Source organism: Thunnus thynnus, chromosome 10 (genome assembly GCF_963924715.1).
Source record: "Thunnus thynnus chromosome 10, fThuThy2.1, whole genome shotgun sequence".
In the NCBI taxonomy this organism is placed as follows: domain Eukaryota; kingdom Metazoa; phylum Chordata; class Actinopteri; order Scombriformes; family Scombridae; genus Thunnus; species Thunnus thynnus.
In genome coordinates, this window is record NC_089526.1 from 21,978,098 (window position 1) to 21,995,102 (window position 17,005).

Sequence of the window (17,005 nt, forward strand, 5' to 3'; positions counted from 1 at the left end):
TAGAGCAGGTCATGACCGTACTCTTTAATTTAGAGAGACCCAACAATTCCCCCATGAGCAAGCACTTGGCGACAGCGGTAAGGAAAAACTCCCCTTTAAAGTGTAGAAACCTCAAGCAGAACCCGGCTCTTGTATGTATATAAAGAGTTAAGTTGTGGGTTTCTTCTGTCTTTAAATGAGGAAAATGGTGCCAAGTTAGAATTTTCCTTGAAAAATGTATGTGTGTAGTATGTATGTGTGTATGAAAACATGTGCTTAGATCATCAAATCAAGTTTTGATATATCAGTATTCCATTGAAATGTTTTGAACGTTTTCCACAGGATGATGATTCCAGCTGTGGTCCTTACCTTGCTGGCTGTTCTAGGACAGACAAGCAGCACTATATGTGAGATTGTTCTTTTAATTTCAATCAAATGGCTGATATTTTCTAGTTTTTAATACAGGAGCTTGCAAAATTAAGTAAATGAAAAGAAAATTTAAAGGGCCAATTCTGTTACACAGGGTCTACACAGAAAGCGTTTTTCAGTCCCTTCACAGCTCTTTATCGTACAACTCACTTTATTGGTGAGTTGTACCATACAAAGTGTTCTGTAGATGAATTTGAACAGAATATCAAACAAAAAGTTAAATCAAATATGCTGACTGCTCATTCTTTCCTGTCCTTGGTTAAATCAACAAATGTAATGATTCTGCGCCTTCCCCAAACTATCCTTAATATCACGTAAATTCATTTTGAATTTTGAACTTTGTCCAGATACGAATATTGCCAGAAGAGGACAAGTGACTCAATCTTCACCATATGGGAATGCTGTACCTGAAAGGGCCATTGATGGAAATCGTGCTAGCAACTGGGGACAGGGATCATGTACCCACACACAGAATGATCGCAATCCATGGTGGAGACTGGACCTTCTGAAGTCGTATAAGATCTACACTGTCACCATCACCAACAGAAGGGATTGTTGCCACCAAAGGATCAACGGTGCTGAGATCCGCATTGGAAATTCCCTCAGTGACAATGGCAATGCTAATCCAAGGTAGCAACACTGTCCACCTTATATTAGGTTTAAACATTTGATACCTGTTGTGTAAGTTACAGTCAGTTGATAAACTGGTTATCTTCATGATTTACAAAGAGAAACCAAAATATTTCAACTCAGTGACATCATCAGTATAAAATTAGAAATACTGTTGAGACCTAGGCACATTGTTTGCCATCTAACAGTATTTTAACCATAATTCATTATTCTTCTCTTTTTCTTCAGATGCACTGTTATCTCATCTATCCCAGCCGGCACCTCCAAAATCTTTGTGTGTAATGGAATGGAAGGCCGTTATGTAAACATTGTGATTCCTGGAAGAAAGGAATATCTGACACTGTGTGAGGTAGAAGTTAGTGGTGAACCTTCAGCTACCACTGGTGAGTTGTACCATATAAAGTGTTCTGTCGATGAATTAGAGCAGATAATCAGACAAAAAGTTAAATCAAATATGCTGACTGCTTGCTCTTTACTGTCCTTGGTTAAAACAACACGTAATGATTCTGTGCCTTCCTCAAACTACCTATAATATCAAAATTTTGAACTTTGTCCAGATACGAATATTGCCAGAAGAGGGCAAGTGACTCAGTCTTCACCATATGGGAATGCTGTACCTGAAAGGGCCATTGATGGAAATCGTGCTAGCAACTGGGGACAGGGATCATGTACCCACACACAGAATGATCGCAATCCATGGTGGAGACTGGACCTTCTGAAGTCGTATAAAATCAACACTGTCACCATCACCAACAGAAGGGATTGTTGCCACCAAAGGATCAACGGTGCTGAGATCCGCATTGGAAATTCCCTCAGTGACAATGGCAATGCTAATCCAAGGTAGCAACAATGTCCACCTTATATTAGGTTTAAACATTTGATACCTGTTGTGTAAGTTACAGTCAGTTGATAAACTGGTTATCTTCATGATTCACAAAGAGAAACCAAAATATTTCAACTCAGTGACATCATCAGTATAAAATTAGAAATACTGTTGAGACCTAGGCACAGTGTTTGCCATCTAACAGTATTTTAACCATAATTCATTATTCTTCTCTTTTTCTTCAGATGCACTGTTATCTCATCTATCCCAGCCGGCACCTCCAAAACCTTTGTGTGTAATGGAATGGAAGGCCGTTATGTAAACATTGTGATTCCTGGAAGAAAGGAATATCTGACACTGTGTGAGGTAGAAGTTAGTGGTGAACCTTCAGCTACCACTGGTGAGTTGTACCATATAAAGTGTTCTGTCAATGAATTAGAGCAGATAATCTGACAAAAAGTTAAATCAAATATGCTGACTGCTCGTTCTTTACTGTCCTCGGTTAAAACAACGCATGTAATGATTCTGTGCCTTCCTCAAACTACCTATAATTTCAAAATTTTGAACTTTGTCCAGATACGAATATTGCCAGAATCGGACAAGTGACTCAGTCTTCACTGTATGGGAAAGCTGTCCCTGAAAGGGCCATTGATGGAAATCGTGCTAGCAACTGGGGACAGAGATCCTGTGCCTGCACACGGAATGATCGCAATCCATGGTGGAGACTGGACCTTCTGAAGTCGTATAAGATCTACACTGTCACCATCACCAACAGAAAGGATTGTTGCCCCAATAGGATCAATGGAGCTGAGATCCGCATCGGAAATTCCCTCAGTGACAATGGCAACGCTAATCCCAGGTAACAACACTGTCCACCTTATATTAGGTTTAAACATTTGATACCTGTTGTGTAAGTTACAGTCAGTTGATAAACTGGTTATCTTCATGATTCACAAAGAGAAACCAAAATATTTCAACTCAGTGACATCATCAGTATAAAATTAGAAATACTGTTGAGACCTAGGCACATTGTTTGCCATCTAACAGTATTTTAACCATAATTCATTATTCTTCTCTTTTTCTTCAGATGCACTGTTATCTCATCTATCCCAGCCGGCACCTCCAAAATCTTTGTGTGTAATGGAATGGAAGGCCGTTATGTAAACATTGTGATTCCTGGAAGAAAGGAATATCTGACACTGTGTGAGGTAGAAGTTAGTGGTGAACCTTCAGCTACCACTGGTGAGTTGTACCATATAAAGTGTTCTGTCGATGAATTAGAGCAGATAATCAGACAAAAAGTTAAATCAAATATGCTGACTTCTTGTTCTTTACTGTCCTTGGTTAAAACAACACGTAATGATTCTGTGCCTTCCTCAAACTACCTATAATATCAAAATTTTGAACTTTGTCCAGATACGAATATTGCCAGAAGAGGACAAGTGACTCAGTCTTCACCATATGGGAATGCTGTACCTGAAAGGGCCATTGATGGAAATCGTGCTAGCAACTGGGGACAGGGATCATGTACCCACACACAGAATGATCGCAATCCATGGTGGAGACTGGACCTTCTGAAGTCGTATAAAATCAACACTGTCACCATCACCAACAGAAGGGATTGTTGCCACCAAAGGATCAACGGTGCTGAGATCCGCATTGGAAATTCCCTCAGTGACAATGGCAATGCTAATCCAAGGTAGCAACACTGTCCACCTTATATTAGGTTTAAACATTTGATACCTGTTGTGTAAGTTACAGTCAGTTGATAAACTGGTTATCTTCATGATTCACAAAGAGAAACCAAAATATTTCAACTCAGTGACATCATCAGTATAAAATTAGAAATACTGTTGAGACCTAGGCACAGTGTTTGCCATCTAACAGTATTTTAACCATAATTCATTATTCTTCTCTTTTTCTTCAGATGCACTGTTATCTCATCTATCCCAGCCGGCACCTCCAAAACCTTTGTGTGTAATGGAATGGAAGGCCGTTATGTAAACATTGTGATTCCTGGAAGAAAGGAATATCTGACACTGTGTGAGGTAGAAGTTAGTGGTGAACCTTCAGCTACCACTGGTGAGTTGTACCATATAAAGTGTTCTGTCAATGAATTAGAGCAGATAGTCTGACAAAAAGTTAAATCAAATATGCTGACTGCTCGTTCTTTACTGTCCTCGGTTAAAACAACGCATGTAATGATTCTGTGCCTTCCTCAAACTACCAATAATTTCAAAATTTTGAACTTTGTCCAGATACGAATATTGCCAGAATCGGACAAGTGACTCAGTCTTCACTGTATGGGAAAGCTGTCCCTGAAAGGGCCATTGATGGAAATCGTGCTAGCAACTGGGGACAGAGATCCTGTGCCTGCACACGGAATGATCGCAATCCATGGTGGAGACTGGACCTTCTGAAGTCGTATAAGATCTACACTGTCACCATCACCAACAGAAAGGATTGTTGCCCCAATAGGATCAATGGAGCTGAGATCCGCATCGGAAATTCCCTCAGTGACAATGGCAACGCTAATCCCAGGTAACAACACTGTCCACCTTATATTAGGTTTAAACATTTGATACCTGTTGTGTAAGTTACAGTCAGTTGATAAACTGGTTATCTTCATGATTCACAAAGAGAAACCAAAATATTTCAACTCAGTGACATCATCAGTATAAAATTAGAAATACTGTTGAGACCTAGGCACAGTGTTTGCCATCTAACAGTATTTTAACCATAATTCATTATTCTTCTCTTTTTCTTCAGATGCACTGTTATCTCATCTATCCCAGCCGGCACCTCCAAAACCTTTGTGTGTAATGGAATGGAAGGCCGTTATGTAAACATTGTGATTCCTGGAAGAAAGGAATATCTGACACTGTGTGAGGTAGAAGTTAGTGGTGAACCTTCAGCTACCACTGGTGAGTTGTACCATATAAAGTGTTCTGTCGATGAATTTGAGCAGATAATCAGACAAAAAGTTAAATCAAATATGCTGACTGCTCGTTCTTTACTGTCCTTGGTTAAAACAACACGTAATGATTCTGTGCCTCCCCCATACTACCTATAATATCAAAATTTTGAACTTTATCCAGATACGAATATTGCCAGAAGAGGACAAGTGACTCAGTCTTCACTGTATGGGAATGCTGTACCTAAAAGGGCCATTGATGGAAATCGTGCTAGCAACTGGGGACAGGGATCATGTACCCACACACAGAATGATCGCAATCCATGGTGGAGACTGGACCTTCTGAAGTCGTATAAGATCTACACTGTCACCATCACCAACAGAAGGGATTGTTGCCACCAAAGGATCAACGGTGCTGAGATCCGCATTGGAAATTCCCTCAGTGACAATGGCAATGCTAATCCAAGGTAGCAACACTGTCCACCTTATATTAGGTTTAAACATTTGATACCTGTTGTGTAAGTTACAGTCAGTTGATAAACTGGTTATCTTCATGATTTACAAAGAGAAACCAAAATATTTCAACTCAGTGACATCATCAGTATAAAATTAGAAATACTGTTGAGACCTAGGCACAGTGTTTGCCATCTAACAGTATTTTAACCATAATTCATTATTCTTCTCTTTTTCTTCAGATGCACTGTTATCTCATCTATCCCAGCCGGCACCTCCAAAACCTTTGTGTGTAATGGAATGGAAGGCCGTTATGTAAACATTGTGATTCCTGGAAGAAAGGAATATCTGACACTGTGTGAGGTAGAAGTTAGTGGTGAACCTTCAGCTACCACTGGTGAGTTGTACCATATAAAGTGTTCTGTTAATGAATTAGAGCAGATAATCTGACAAAAAGTTAAATCGAATATGCTGACTGTTTGTTCTTTACTGTCCTCGGTTAAAACAACACATGTAATGATTCTGTGCCTTCCTCAAACTACCTATAATTTCAAAATTTTGAACTTTGTCCAGATACGAATATTGCCAGAATCGGACAAGTGACTCAGTCTTCACTGTATGGGAAAGCTGTCCCTGAAAGGGCCATTGATGGAAATCGTGCTAGCAACTGGGGACAGAGATCCTGTGCCTGCACACGGAATGATCGCAATCCATGGTGGAGACTGGACCTTCTGAAGTCGTATAAGATCTACACTGTCACCATCACCAACAGAAAGGATTGTTGCCCCAATAGGATCAATGGAGCTGAGATCCGCATCGGAAATTCCCTCAGTGACAATGGCAACGCTAATCCCAGGTAACAACACTGTCCACCTTATATTAGGTTTAAACATTTGATACCTGTTGTGTAAGTTACAGTCAGTTGATAAACTGGTTATCTTCATGATTCACAAAGAGAAACCAAAATATTTCAACTCAGTGACATCATCAGTATAAAATTAGAAATACTGTTGAGACCTAGGCACAGTGTTTGCCATCTAACAGTATTTTAACCATAATTCATTATTCTTCTCTTTTTCTTCAGATGCACTGTTATCTCATCTATCCCAGCCGGCACCTCCAAAACCTTTGTGTGTAATGGAATGGAAGGCCGTTATGTAAACATTGTGATTCCTGGAAGAAAGGAATATCTGACACTGTGTGAGGTAGAAGTTAGTGGTGAACCTTCAGCTACCACTGGTGAGTTGTACCATATAAAGTGTTCTGTCGATGAATTTGAGCAGATAATCAGACAAAAAGTTAAATCAAATATGCTGACTGCTCGTTCTTTACTGTCCTTGGTTAAAACAACACGTAATGATTCTGTGCCTCCCCCATACTACCTATAATATCAAAATTTTGAACTTTATCCAGATACGAATATTGCCAGAATCGGACAAGTGACTCAGTCTTCACTGTATGGGAATGCTGTACCTGAAAGGGCCATTGATGGAAATCGTGCTAGCAACTGGGGACAGGGATCATGTACCCACACACAGAATGATCGCAATCCATGGTGGAGACTGGACCTTCTGAAGTCGTATAAAATTAACACTGTCACCATCACCAACAGAAAGGATTGTTGCCACCAAAGGATCAACGGTGCTGAGATCCGCATTGGAAATTCCCTCAGTGACAATGGCAACGCTAATCCCAGGTAACAACACTGTCTGTCTTATATTAGGTTTGAACATTTGATACCTTTTGTGTAAGTTACAGTCAGTTAATGCACTGGTTATCTTCATGATTTACAAAGAGATACCAAAATATTTCAACTCAGTGACATCATCAGTATAAAACTAGAAATACTGTTGAGACCTAGGCATAGTGTTTGCCATCTAACAGTATTTTAACCATAATTCATTATTCTTCTCTTTTTCTTCAGATGCACTGTTATCTCATCTATCCCAGCCGGCACCTCCATAACCTTTATGTGTAATGGAATGGAAGGCCGTTATGTAAACATTGTGATTCCTGGAAGAAAGGAATATCTGACACTGTGTGAGGTAGAAGTTAGTGGTGGACCTTCAGCTACCACTGGTGAGTTGTACCATATAAAGTGTTCTGTCGATGAATTAGAGCAGATAATCTGACAAAAAGTTAAATCAAATATGCTGACTGTTTGTTCTTTACTGTCCTCAGTTAAAACAACACATGTAATGATTCTGCGCCTTCCTCAAACTACCTATAATATCAAAATTTTGAACTTTGTCCAGATACGAATATTGCCAGAATCGGACAAGTGACTCAGTCTTCACTGTATGGGAAAGCTGTCCCTGAAAGGGCCATTGATGGAAATCGTGCTAGCAACTGGGGACAGAGATCCTGTGCCTGCACACGGAATGATCGCAACCCATGGTGGAGACTTGACCTTCTGAAGTCATATAAAATTAACACTGTCACCATCACCAACAGAAAGGATTGTTGCCCCAATAGGATCAATGGAGCTGAGATCCGCATAGGAAATTCCCTCAGTGACAATGGCAACGCTAATCCCAGGTAACAACACTGTCTGTCTTATATTAGGTTTGAACATTTGATACCTGTTGTGTAAGTTACAGTCAGTTAATGCACTGGTTATCTTCATGATTTACAAAGAGAAACCAAAATATTTCAACTCAGTGACATCATCAGTATAAAATTAGAAATACTGTTGAGACCTTGGCATAGTGTTTGCCATCTAACAGTATTTTAACCATAATTCATTATTCTTCTCTTTTTCTTCAGATGCACTGTTATCTCATCTATCCCAGCCGGCACCTCCAAAACCTTTGTGTGTAATGGAATGGAAGGCCGTTATGTAAACATTGTGATTCCTGGAAGAAAGGAATATCTGACACTGTGTGAGGTGGAAGTTGTCGGGGAAGAGTCAGATAATTCCATTGAATATGGTTGTGACTGGGTCTGAAACAATTACTCATATAATTTTCTTATTACCAGTTAATTTTAAAGCTAACAGATGCATATTTCCTCTTAATTTCTTTTAATGCTGAACACAAGGGTGAGGGATTAATTATCAGAGATATCCTCTAAACTTTCCATGTTGGTGGGATTTTCAGTAATTTTTGTATTGAATGGTGCAAGGTAGGTCATCAAAGCCATTTAATGAGGCAGTTGAATGATGATGTGATTTAAAATTAAACCGTTATCACGTGCTCAGATTTCATACCATTTCATAGCGTTAGTATTCCAATATTGATAGTTTATAATGGCAGGATTTTACTGGACCCTTCCACCAAGAAATCCATCAATTACCTTTTTGCCAATCTGTCATCTACAGAAATGATTACACTGAAAATAAATGGTGATCTCTGCTGCTAGTATATATTTTTGGAGTATTCTTTTTGTTAATTCTAAGACTGAATAAAAAGGGGCAAATTAAGTAAACATCCACCATGCATTCTTTCCCTAAAATAGTTATTTTAAAAAATATATTGCTAAAAACAAAAAAACAGCTTTTTTAAAGAACTCTTACTTGGGTGAGTAGAAACAGTCTAGGATCATTAATACACCACCCAGCAGTGCACCTCATGCCCTGGTCGTCTGACTTCATCAGACCTGCACCCACAATGATTTCTCAGGTGGAAATATCTTGTTAGTCACATCTTTAAGATACTTGTGTCTTATTTTTGTTCTTGTTATCTCAATCAACTGCCAATATTCACCTTTTGTATTGATTTTCTTTTTCTTTTTTTTCTTAACTTCACTCATAACTCCCCATCTCTTTTGTCTGTCACTCCTTCTCAGTGCCTAGTTTTACCATTGTATTACTGTTGCACATCCATATATCAGATGTATTCTCTGGGCATTTCCACCATCAGATATGACACATCATCCATCAGTCTCATAGGCTGCTGTACTTCCAACATGGACGCTCCATCACTGTGCCACTGTCAGAGGGGGGTCGGTAGTAGTCCACCCCCACCCTACCCCCATTTCACACACACATGCACTTTTTTTCCTGCAGAGGTGTCTTTCTTGGATATAACAACTTTCTGTGGAAACCTTTCTCCAGCATAGATCAAGGCTTCATTGGGGCCAAATAAATCATCCAGTCAACAGGGGGTAGAGGAGATGGGCTGACAGCCCCACATCCATGCAGTGTCTGCTTCTTAAAAAAGTTAGAAGAAGGGTCTGTCTGCAAGAACAAAAGGAAGTGCAAGAGTGTGTCATATCATGTCTTTGCAAGATGGTGAATTTCAAATGAACCCAGAGCTGTTTTTGCTGGTCTGGTATCCTATGGACGGATATTCACTGTCACCCATTTCCTGCCAAAAAAAACAACCACAGCAGCAAACAAACACGTCTTAAAAATTGTCGTCTGTCATCAATGTGGAAGTAAGCCAAAACGGTAATATGTAATGTAATATAAAATAACATATTACTTTACATATAATAGTATCACCTTAATTACACATTATATGTATGTTACTTCCATTTCTCCTCTTCTTTTTTGTATTTCCCATATCTGTTTAATGTCACTTGCTGTGAAATCATCATCAAGAAAGGTATTGTCAGTGCTGAACATCTCCTCAACTTCACTTGCACAAGCACATCCTTCATAACATCTCCCATATCTACATCAGCTGCTGTCCTACTCACAGTGTCAGCATCACAGCGCAGTTGGTTTAAATTGTGCGAAATGTATTAAGAAATACCAGATTTGGTTAATTTATAAATTTAATGGACATATTGGACACCACTATAATGTACAATTAAATGTTGATAGGATGTCAGATAATTTAATCACAAGAGTGCTACCTGTCTGGTTGTGCTTTGGGCAACTGCCTATACTTGAAAACAGGTGATTTTATATTTACTCATCATAATGCCACACAATAGATACTAAACATCTAAATAGTAAAATGCATGGCTGTGTCTTGTTTGAGACTGCTAATGCATGTTAGTTTACTATGGCAAAACAAATTAAATAAATACATAAACATGTTCAATGAACGTGGTTCACAGCAAATCCTGGCATGACCATTAAGATCTACAACCTTGAAGAAATCACCAGCTTGTACATTAAGGACATTAAGCCTTTACACGTCCATTAAGTAATTACAGCCATCCTCGGTTAACAGTTAGACTGGTTCTTATGCCCTCTACTGCCAGTGCTTGTTTTCTTGATGCTGCTGCTCCTTCCCAAAGTCAGCCCCATCCTACAATACCTTTGCTGTTGACCAAGAGGAAGCAGAGATCCTTACCTTGACCCTCCCACAACATAATAGAGCATAATAAAGGAGGTAAAGTTGATAAGTAAAGCAGCATTATTTTATATCAGACCTAGTTTGATCACTTTCTGTTAAGCAGCTTGGGTCATTTGGATACATAAGTGGCTGCAAAAGGAGAAGTTTGTTTAACTCAATGACTCAAAAACAAATGCCATTTCTCTTATTTGTGATATATTCCCTCATATTTGAACAGTTTGAAAAACAAAAAAAATTTGAAGGTGAAACTGTATTTTGTCATTTTCAAACTGATACACCGAGTTATGTGTCATGTGCTTTGTTGTAGAGGAAGTACCATGCAGCTCCTCACATGTAAAAGGTGGTGTGTAGGTGGCTGGCTGTCTTGAAATGTATTTGGTACATGTTACATAGTATTTGCTTGATGTAACCTTCCATCACTTGTCTCTTTTTTGATGCATTGAGTGAGGGGATGAGGCACCAGGGGAAATCTCTCCTTTAACCATTAGTGCTTCGTGCTCCACCTAGCATTTAATCACTCTATGATCAACAAGAGGCTCTCCTCCCAAGAAAAATGACAGAACCAGTCGTTTTGACAAGTGCCCCAAAACGACATATGTTTACATTTAAGTGACAAAGCCCTCTAGCAGTTGTAGTAATTATGAGGGGATGACATCAGGTGAAGTTACTGTCCAGCAACAAAACCCGCACAGATAGGAGGTTAGGGTGGATCGATGGGTCACCAAAACAACATTTTAACATAGGAGACCACTGTTCCTTTCCTATTTCCATAAGTGAATCAACATTGATTTTTTTAAACCACAACCACACAGTTGTTATTGTAACCATGACAATGACGGTCCCTTAACCTTAGGATGGTGGTAATATTAGCCTTAACCACGTTTCCCGAACCTCACCAAGTTACTTATTTGAACCCAAGCCATGATCTTTTCCAAAACCTAACCAAGTCGTGTTTGTGCCTAAAGCCAACCAAACCTATCATAAGACATATTTATTTCTCAACAAGGATTTGTACTGGTTTTGGAAGGTAAAGACAAAGGATGTCCTGCTAATGGGCATCCGATCAGAAAATACTGTGTGTTGTTCTGGAGTGCCAACAATGTATTTTGTTGTTTCATTTGGAGAACTTGCTGCCTTATAAACAATTACTATGCAATTCTATCTATGCTCCCATGCACTTATCTACATACAGTACACAAAGTCTTGCATTGACACAAGACAGCACACAAACACAATTTCACTTCACACAAAAGACAGAGAGAAAACACACAACTCATACACACACGCACACACATTTACAAAGCCATCAGAGCAAGGTCAAGCCTGACAGCAGGCAGATGAAGAGCCACTTAGGAGACCTGTCTCTTGTCTTTATCCTGTGCCTCCCCTTTGAGAGCTCTACACTCAAAGAGCATATTGATAGGGAATAAACGATGAAGTCATAGTTGCGCTCAATGTCAGGTGGAAGAGAAATGAACTGGATAAGTGTTAAGGCAGAGGAGAAAAGTAGAACATAATTGTGTAAAATTACAATCCATCAAAGAATTAGTGGATAATTAATCATGCCCAGTGTCATTGGGGGTTGCTGTCTCATCAAAGTGCCATAAACTTGCTTGAAGACTTAAGTAATGCAAGTGTGAAGACATATAATCACATCTAATGTATAGAAAATGGAGACTGGAAGAAGCAATGGCATAATAAAACCCAGTACATTGTATGGTAATGAATACAGTGCTCAAAATACAGCGCACTGGAGTACAGAAATCCATATTAGGTTTGATTTAGAGAATACAACTGAAGAGAGAAAACAGAATAAATAATGTTTGACTGCAACAAAACCCTAGCCAACCTTCCACCACACCCGAGCTACACAATGCCTGAACAAACTAGAGTTGGAAATGAATGCTTTATATCATCAGAGCTTAGAGGAGGGATTGGAGATTCTATGTATGTTCGATATTGTTGATTCTGCTCCACAGAGCAGGCCTATCACCTCTGAAAACACAGGAAACCCACTGGTTCAGCGCAGATTATAAATATGCATGGAAATCAATACATATTTGGCAGTGGGGGAGAGAAAAATTGAGAAAAACACAGGAAGAGAGCAGAGGCCCTGGAATGTTCATCTTCATTTATTACAGTCATTTATTCTCTTTCTCTCTCTTCCCTCTGCTGCACATGTACACATACTCACTTCCCTACCTACGCATGCACACACACAGACACGCGCACACACACATATGCATGCACAGCAAGAGAGAGGGAGAGAAAGAAAATGTCCAGATCAGCAAATTATCCATTCTTTTCTCTGCGACCGTCCCTGTGGGGCTGTGCAGTGTGTAATAGCAAGTGCACCCCGCTGACGATTAGCCAGACTGTATATTTGTCATTTCAGGTCCATAAGGGAGGCCAGGGAGCAGTCTGAGACACAGGTTCATTCATCCATTGACTTCTCTTCTCGTCAAAATCCACTCTTCAACATAATTCAGATTATTTATTAGATCAGTAAAAATGCAAACTACTGCATATAATTATGATAACAAAGATTAAAAAATCTGAAATAGGGATGTTTACTATCGTGTCAGTTTCAGCTGTAGAGGTACCCAGTTTTCAGGGAGAAAGTATCATTTTCAACACATCTAGCTCAAGTGTTACACCTCATCATTATGCATTAGTATACTCGAGATGTTTTACAAATTATACAAATGCTTGTGGTGCTAAAATAGTTACAAAAATGTGTTACATAATAACACATTCTTCTTAAGAGTGCAGTATTGTCATCTTGATTTCACCAAGCATTGCTGCAAGGGCTGAAATTGAAAAGTAATACAAGGACTATACCCATTGGTCCCATTTTTAATACGTAATAATTTGAAAATATTTTTGAAATGTTTTCTTTTTTTCTTGTTCACAACCTTTGAGTACAACTTGAGATATGTGACAAAAACTACTAGTTTTTATAACTGGGCAGACTAAAGGTCGGCTTCAGCATGAAAAATTGCAGCAGCAGTCTTGTCCCAAAAGGATACATCTTAGCTTCTTATTCCTGTTTTATGACTAATAATAATGGTCCTACTTGTCTTGCTTCAACACCTCTACACCATTCATTCAGTGTGCAATTTGCTGTATTTCAGTCTATCAAACGCCCCAATACAGACCCAAAGTGTGCCCAAATGACCTCTATGCAACATTACGATTTGACAACAGACAGTATAAATGCATGTTCATGATATTACAACTTATCTTTGTTTAGTAATTGGTGACAGTGGGTGGTGGTAATATAGCCCAAGGGGTCATTTGATACTGTAATGATAGCAGGTTGTCATAGTAGCTGGATCATTGTCACTCTTGCCTATCAGTCATTTCTTAATAGCCTGGAAAGAGGTCCCTTCCTTGATGGTGTGGTAAAGTGAACTTCAGTCAGACTGTATTTGGTAGACTGAATATTGTATATACTGCATATTTTTCATAATTGAATGAATGATAGTAAAAGTAAAGAAAAAAAGGAAGTTATTTATTATGATCTCAGAATGTTGTAGTACTTAGGATAACATTTGTGTAGTACATAATCCTATGACACATGCCTTTTGCAATGGCTGTAAAGATGTGAAGTGAATAAGACATTCACTCATTTTGTATCCTGTAACATCTGTATAAATACTAGTTAACAAGGCAAACTTTACTGTATGTGTGTGTTAATGACAATAGCTGTCATTATAGGAGATAAATGCCTCCCCAGGTAATGGTTCTCTATTGTCTACAGTGTGAACCCTGCTCTGTAATGGACATTAATTTATAGTAAACCCAAGACAATGGTGTCTGTGATAATAATATACGCACTGAGGCATCTATGTATAGATATCTGATTAATTTAGTGTGTTTTCTGGGAGCACTTGGGTGTATTCCATTGTCTAATGAACTATTCACTTTCTCCCTTCCCATTTTATGTCTTTCATGTATTTCTTCCTTCCACTGCCTTCCTCCCTCTAGCTTTTTTCTCTCCTCTTTTACACTTGTCTAAATCATTTTCTCCTTTTCTCTCTCTCTCATGTCCTCTTATCCTCTCTTTTAATTTCTCTCTCCCTCTGACCTCCTCTCCTTCTCTCCGTCTCTGGCTTCTTAATAAGCTCTAATACATGCACGCCATTGGCTTTTAACGTGTACTCCATATAGACCAAACAGGTGCATCATTAATCTAAGGCCTTTGCAGTGTGAGCTGTGTGTAATGGTAACTGGATAACACATTGTTTCCTGTGTGAGCTAGGGCATCCATATTATCTACCATCACTCCCTAATAAATTACACCTGGAGATGTGGCATTTTGTCTCTTTGTGCCGAAGTATTGTGTTGCTGGACTTCCCTGGTGAATGAATGAATATAATACAAATGCGTTCTCTAATTACCCCCTTTTCTCTCTTGCTAATACCCACACATACTCCCCTCTTTCTATCTCCCACTCTCTTAGGTTTTCATCTGATTATAGACACATTTAGACTTTATAAAATGACCTATATATTTACAGGGCACTGTTATAGACAATTATATTGCAGAGCAAACTGACGAATTTAAAGGCATACTATGCAAGATTTGGTGTTTGTGTTTGTAAGCACAACATTTAAAGTTGGCTTGGTCGAGCAAGCTACAGTGCTGTGAATCAAGTAAATAAAACATTATTTTCTGATTGTTTCACGGCAGTTACGTTCTTAAGTACAAATAAACACACCCACATCTCCGCACACTTCTGTACAACCCTGCGGGAAGGTGCAGAGAGCAGAGCAGAGAGATGGAGAAAGTGATGTAACCTGGTCACTATGTTTTTATAGCGTCCCAACCTCACACCCCACGCACTGTTATTGGCTGGGGGCTACACACCCACTGCCCAAAGGCTGACACCCAGAAACGTCCTGAAAACAGCAAAATAATAATATATATATATGTGTGTGTGTGTGTGTGTGTGTGTGTGTGTGTGTGTGTGTGTATATATTTGTATGAGTTTATACATTGTTTTTTTTACAATGTATAAAATAGTACACAGCATGCCTTTAAACATGTTTAGCTACAGGTTTTTATATACAGCATTTTGTGTGTTCAATTTGTAGTTGTGCAGTTAACATTAGGTGAAAGAATGGCTAGTGATACTGGGACAGTTGTAACGCCTTGTTACAACCGTCCCTAAACCAAGTTTCATTTATAAAAGGCCTACATAAAGTGGATGGATGGATGAATGGATGGATGGATGGATGGGTGGATAGATAGATAGATAGATAGATAGATAGATAGATAGATAGATAGCAAATTAAATGTAAAATGTCATAAAATTACATGCTAAGTTAATAATAATCAGTTGCATGGTAATAGTCAGTGGGAACACATGTGTTTGCTTACAACATGCTAAATATCAGAAAGAGGAAGACAGAAAGGGGAATCCCACTTCCTTTGCTGGAGATGGCTTCAGATGGCATAAAACAAGGTAAATCAGTCAGGAAAGTGGCCAAATCATATGGCATTTGCCATGTGACCCTGTACTGAATGTTGTCCTCAAACTAATCCATTTTGATTTCTTGTTTAAACCTTTTTGAGGATGTGTGTTCTACCCATTAAATCATTTTCTTGCATTATAATTTGATGGCTTTCCCTCTTTTTTGTCATGTAGTGTGAAAAAAGGTATTCATTATTTAAAAAAAAACAGTGAATAGTCACAATAACATGAATGTTAAATAATCTTTTTCATTCTGAGTATTTGATTGATTAATTATTTATATTTTTGACATGTTACCACTGTCCCTGGCATGTGTTACAACCGTCCCTGTACATTGGGATAGTTGTAACAGTGGAGTGACTGTATTTAAATCAATTTTGCAACCTGTACATATTTCATAAAACCACTTAAATACATTGTTTCACTAGTTGACACATTGAAGTTTACAATATAGCAAATGGACAGCTCCAGTGTAAATAGTTTTTTATTTATTTGAAAATGGCAAAAAGTGTTACAACTGTCCCTTGTCTCCCCCACTAGACCATTGCAGTGAAGGCCTGAAGTCAAAACCTGAAGTCGAAGCCCTAAATTTACCAGTCAATTCATTTTCCAACCTTCAACTATGGTCACAAGCAGAAGCAGAGATACCCTCTTTTTATTCCATGTAGTCTTCTTCCATGTCAAAACCTGGCACATACATTGCCCACAAGGCAACTGACCACTGACAGTTCGGTCAGAGATTTGGGTGTGTTATGCTAGTAGTGGCTAATATAGCCTTGAGCCAGTAGCCTCAAGCAGAGCGGAGGAGCGGGCTGCAGACGTCTGGTGCAAAGTTCTGGTAACCTCACTTCCTCCTAACTCCACACCTCCAGGTTTTATTAAATTTTAAAAACATGTAGTCTTCAGCCACCACTGAAGTGACATCACTTGAATTTATCAGACTTCATGCAGCTCCCTCTAGAGCCACAAAATGCTTCACATACACAGCAGTACTCCCCAAGACCTGTAAACAGACTTTGATGTAAAATCGATAAAGTTCCACTTTAAGT

The 17,005-nt window shown here is 38.9% G+C and overlaps 1 protein-coding gene across 1 annotated transcript; it reads left to right on the forward strand.

Annotated features, from left to right (window-relative positions):
* Positions 1–325: 325 nt before the first annotated feature.
* LOC137190676 (uncharacterized) lies at positions 326–8,590 on the forward strand. Its single transcript, XM_067600199.1, has 19 exons — positions 326–386; positions 756–1,038; positions 1,267–1,421; positions 1,596–1,878; positions 2,107–2,261; positions 2,438–2,720; positions 2,949–3,103; positions 3,278–3,560; positions 3,789–3,943; positions 4,120–4,402; positions 4,631–4,785; positions 4,960–5,242; positions 5,471–5,625; positions 5,802–6,084; positions 6,313–6,467; positions 6,642–6,924; positions 7,153–7,307; positions 7,484–7,766; positions 7,995–8,590. The coding sequence occupies exons 1-19, from the start codon at positions 326–328 to the stop codon at positions 8,173–8,175; spliced, it is 4,029 nt and encodes a 1,342-aa protein (XP_067456300.1). The 3' UTR covers positions 8,176–8,590.
* Positions 8,591–17,005: the final 8,415 nt, after the last annotated feature.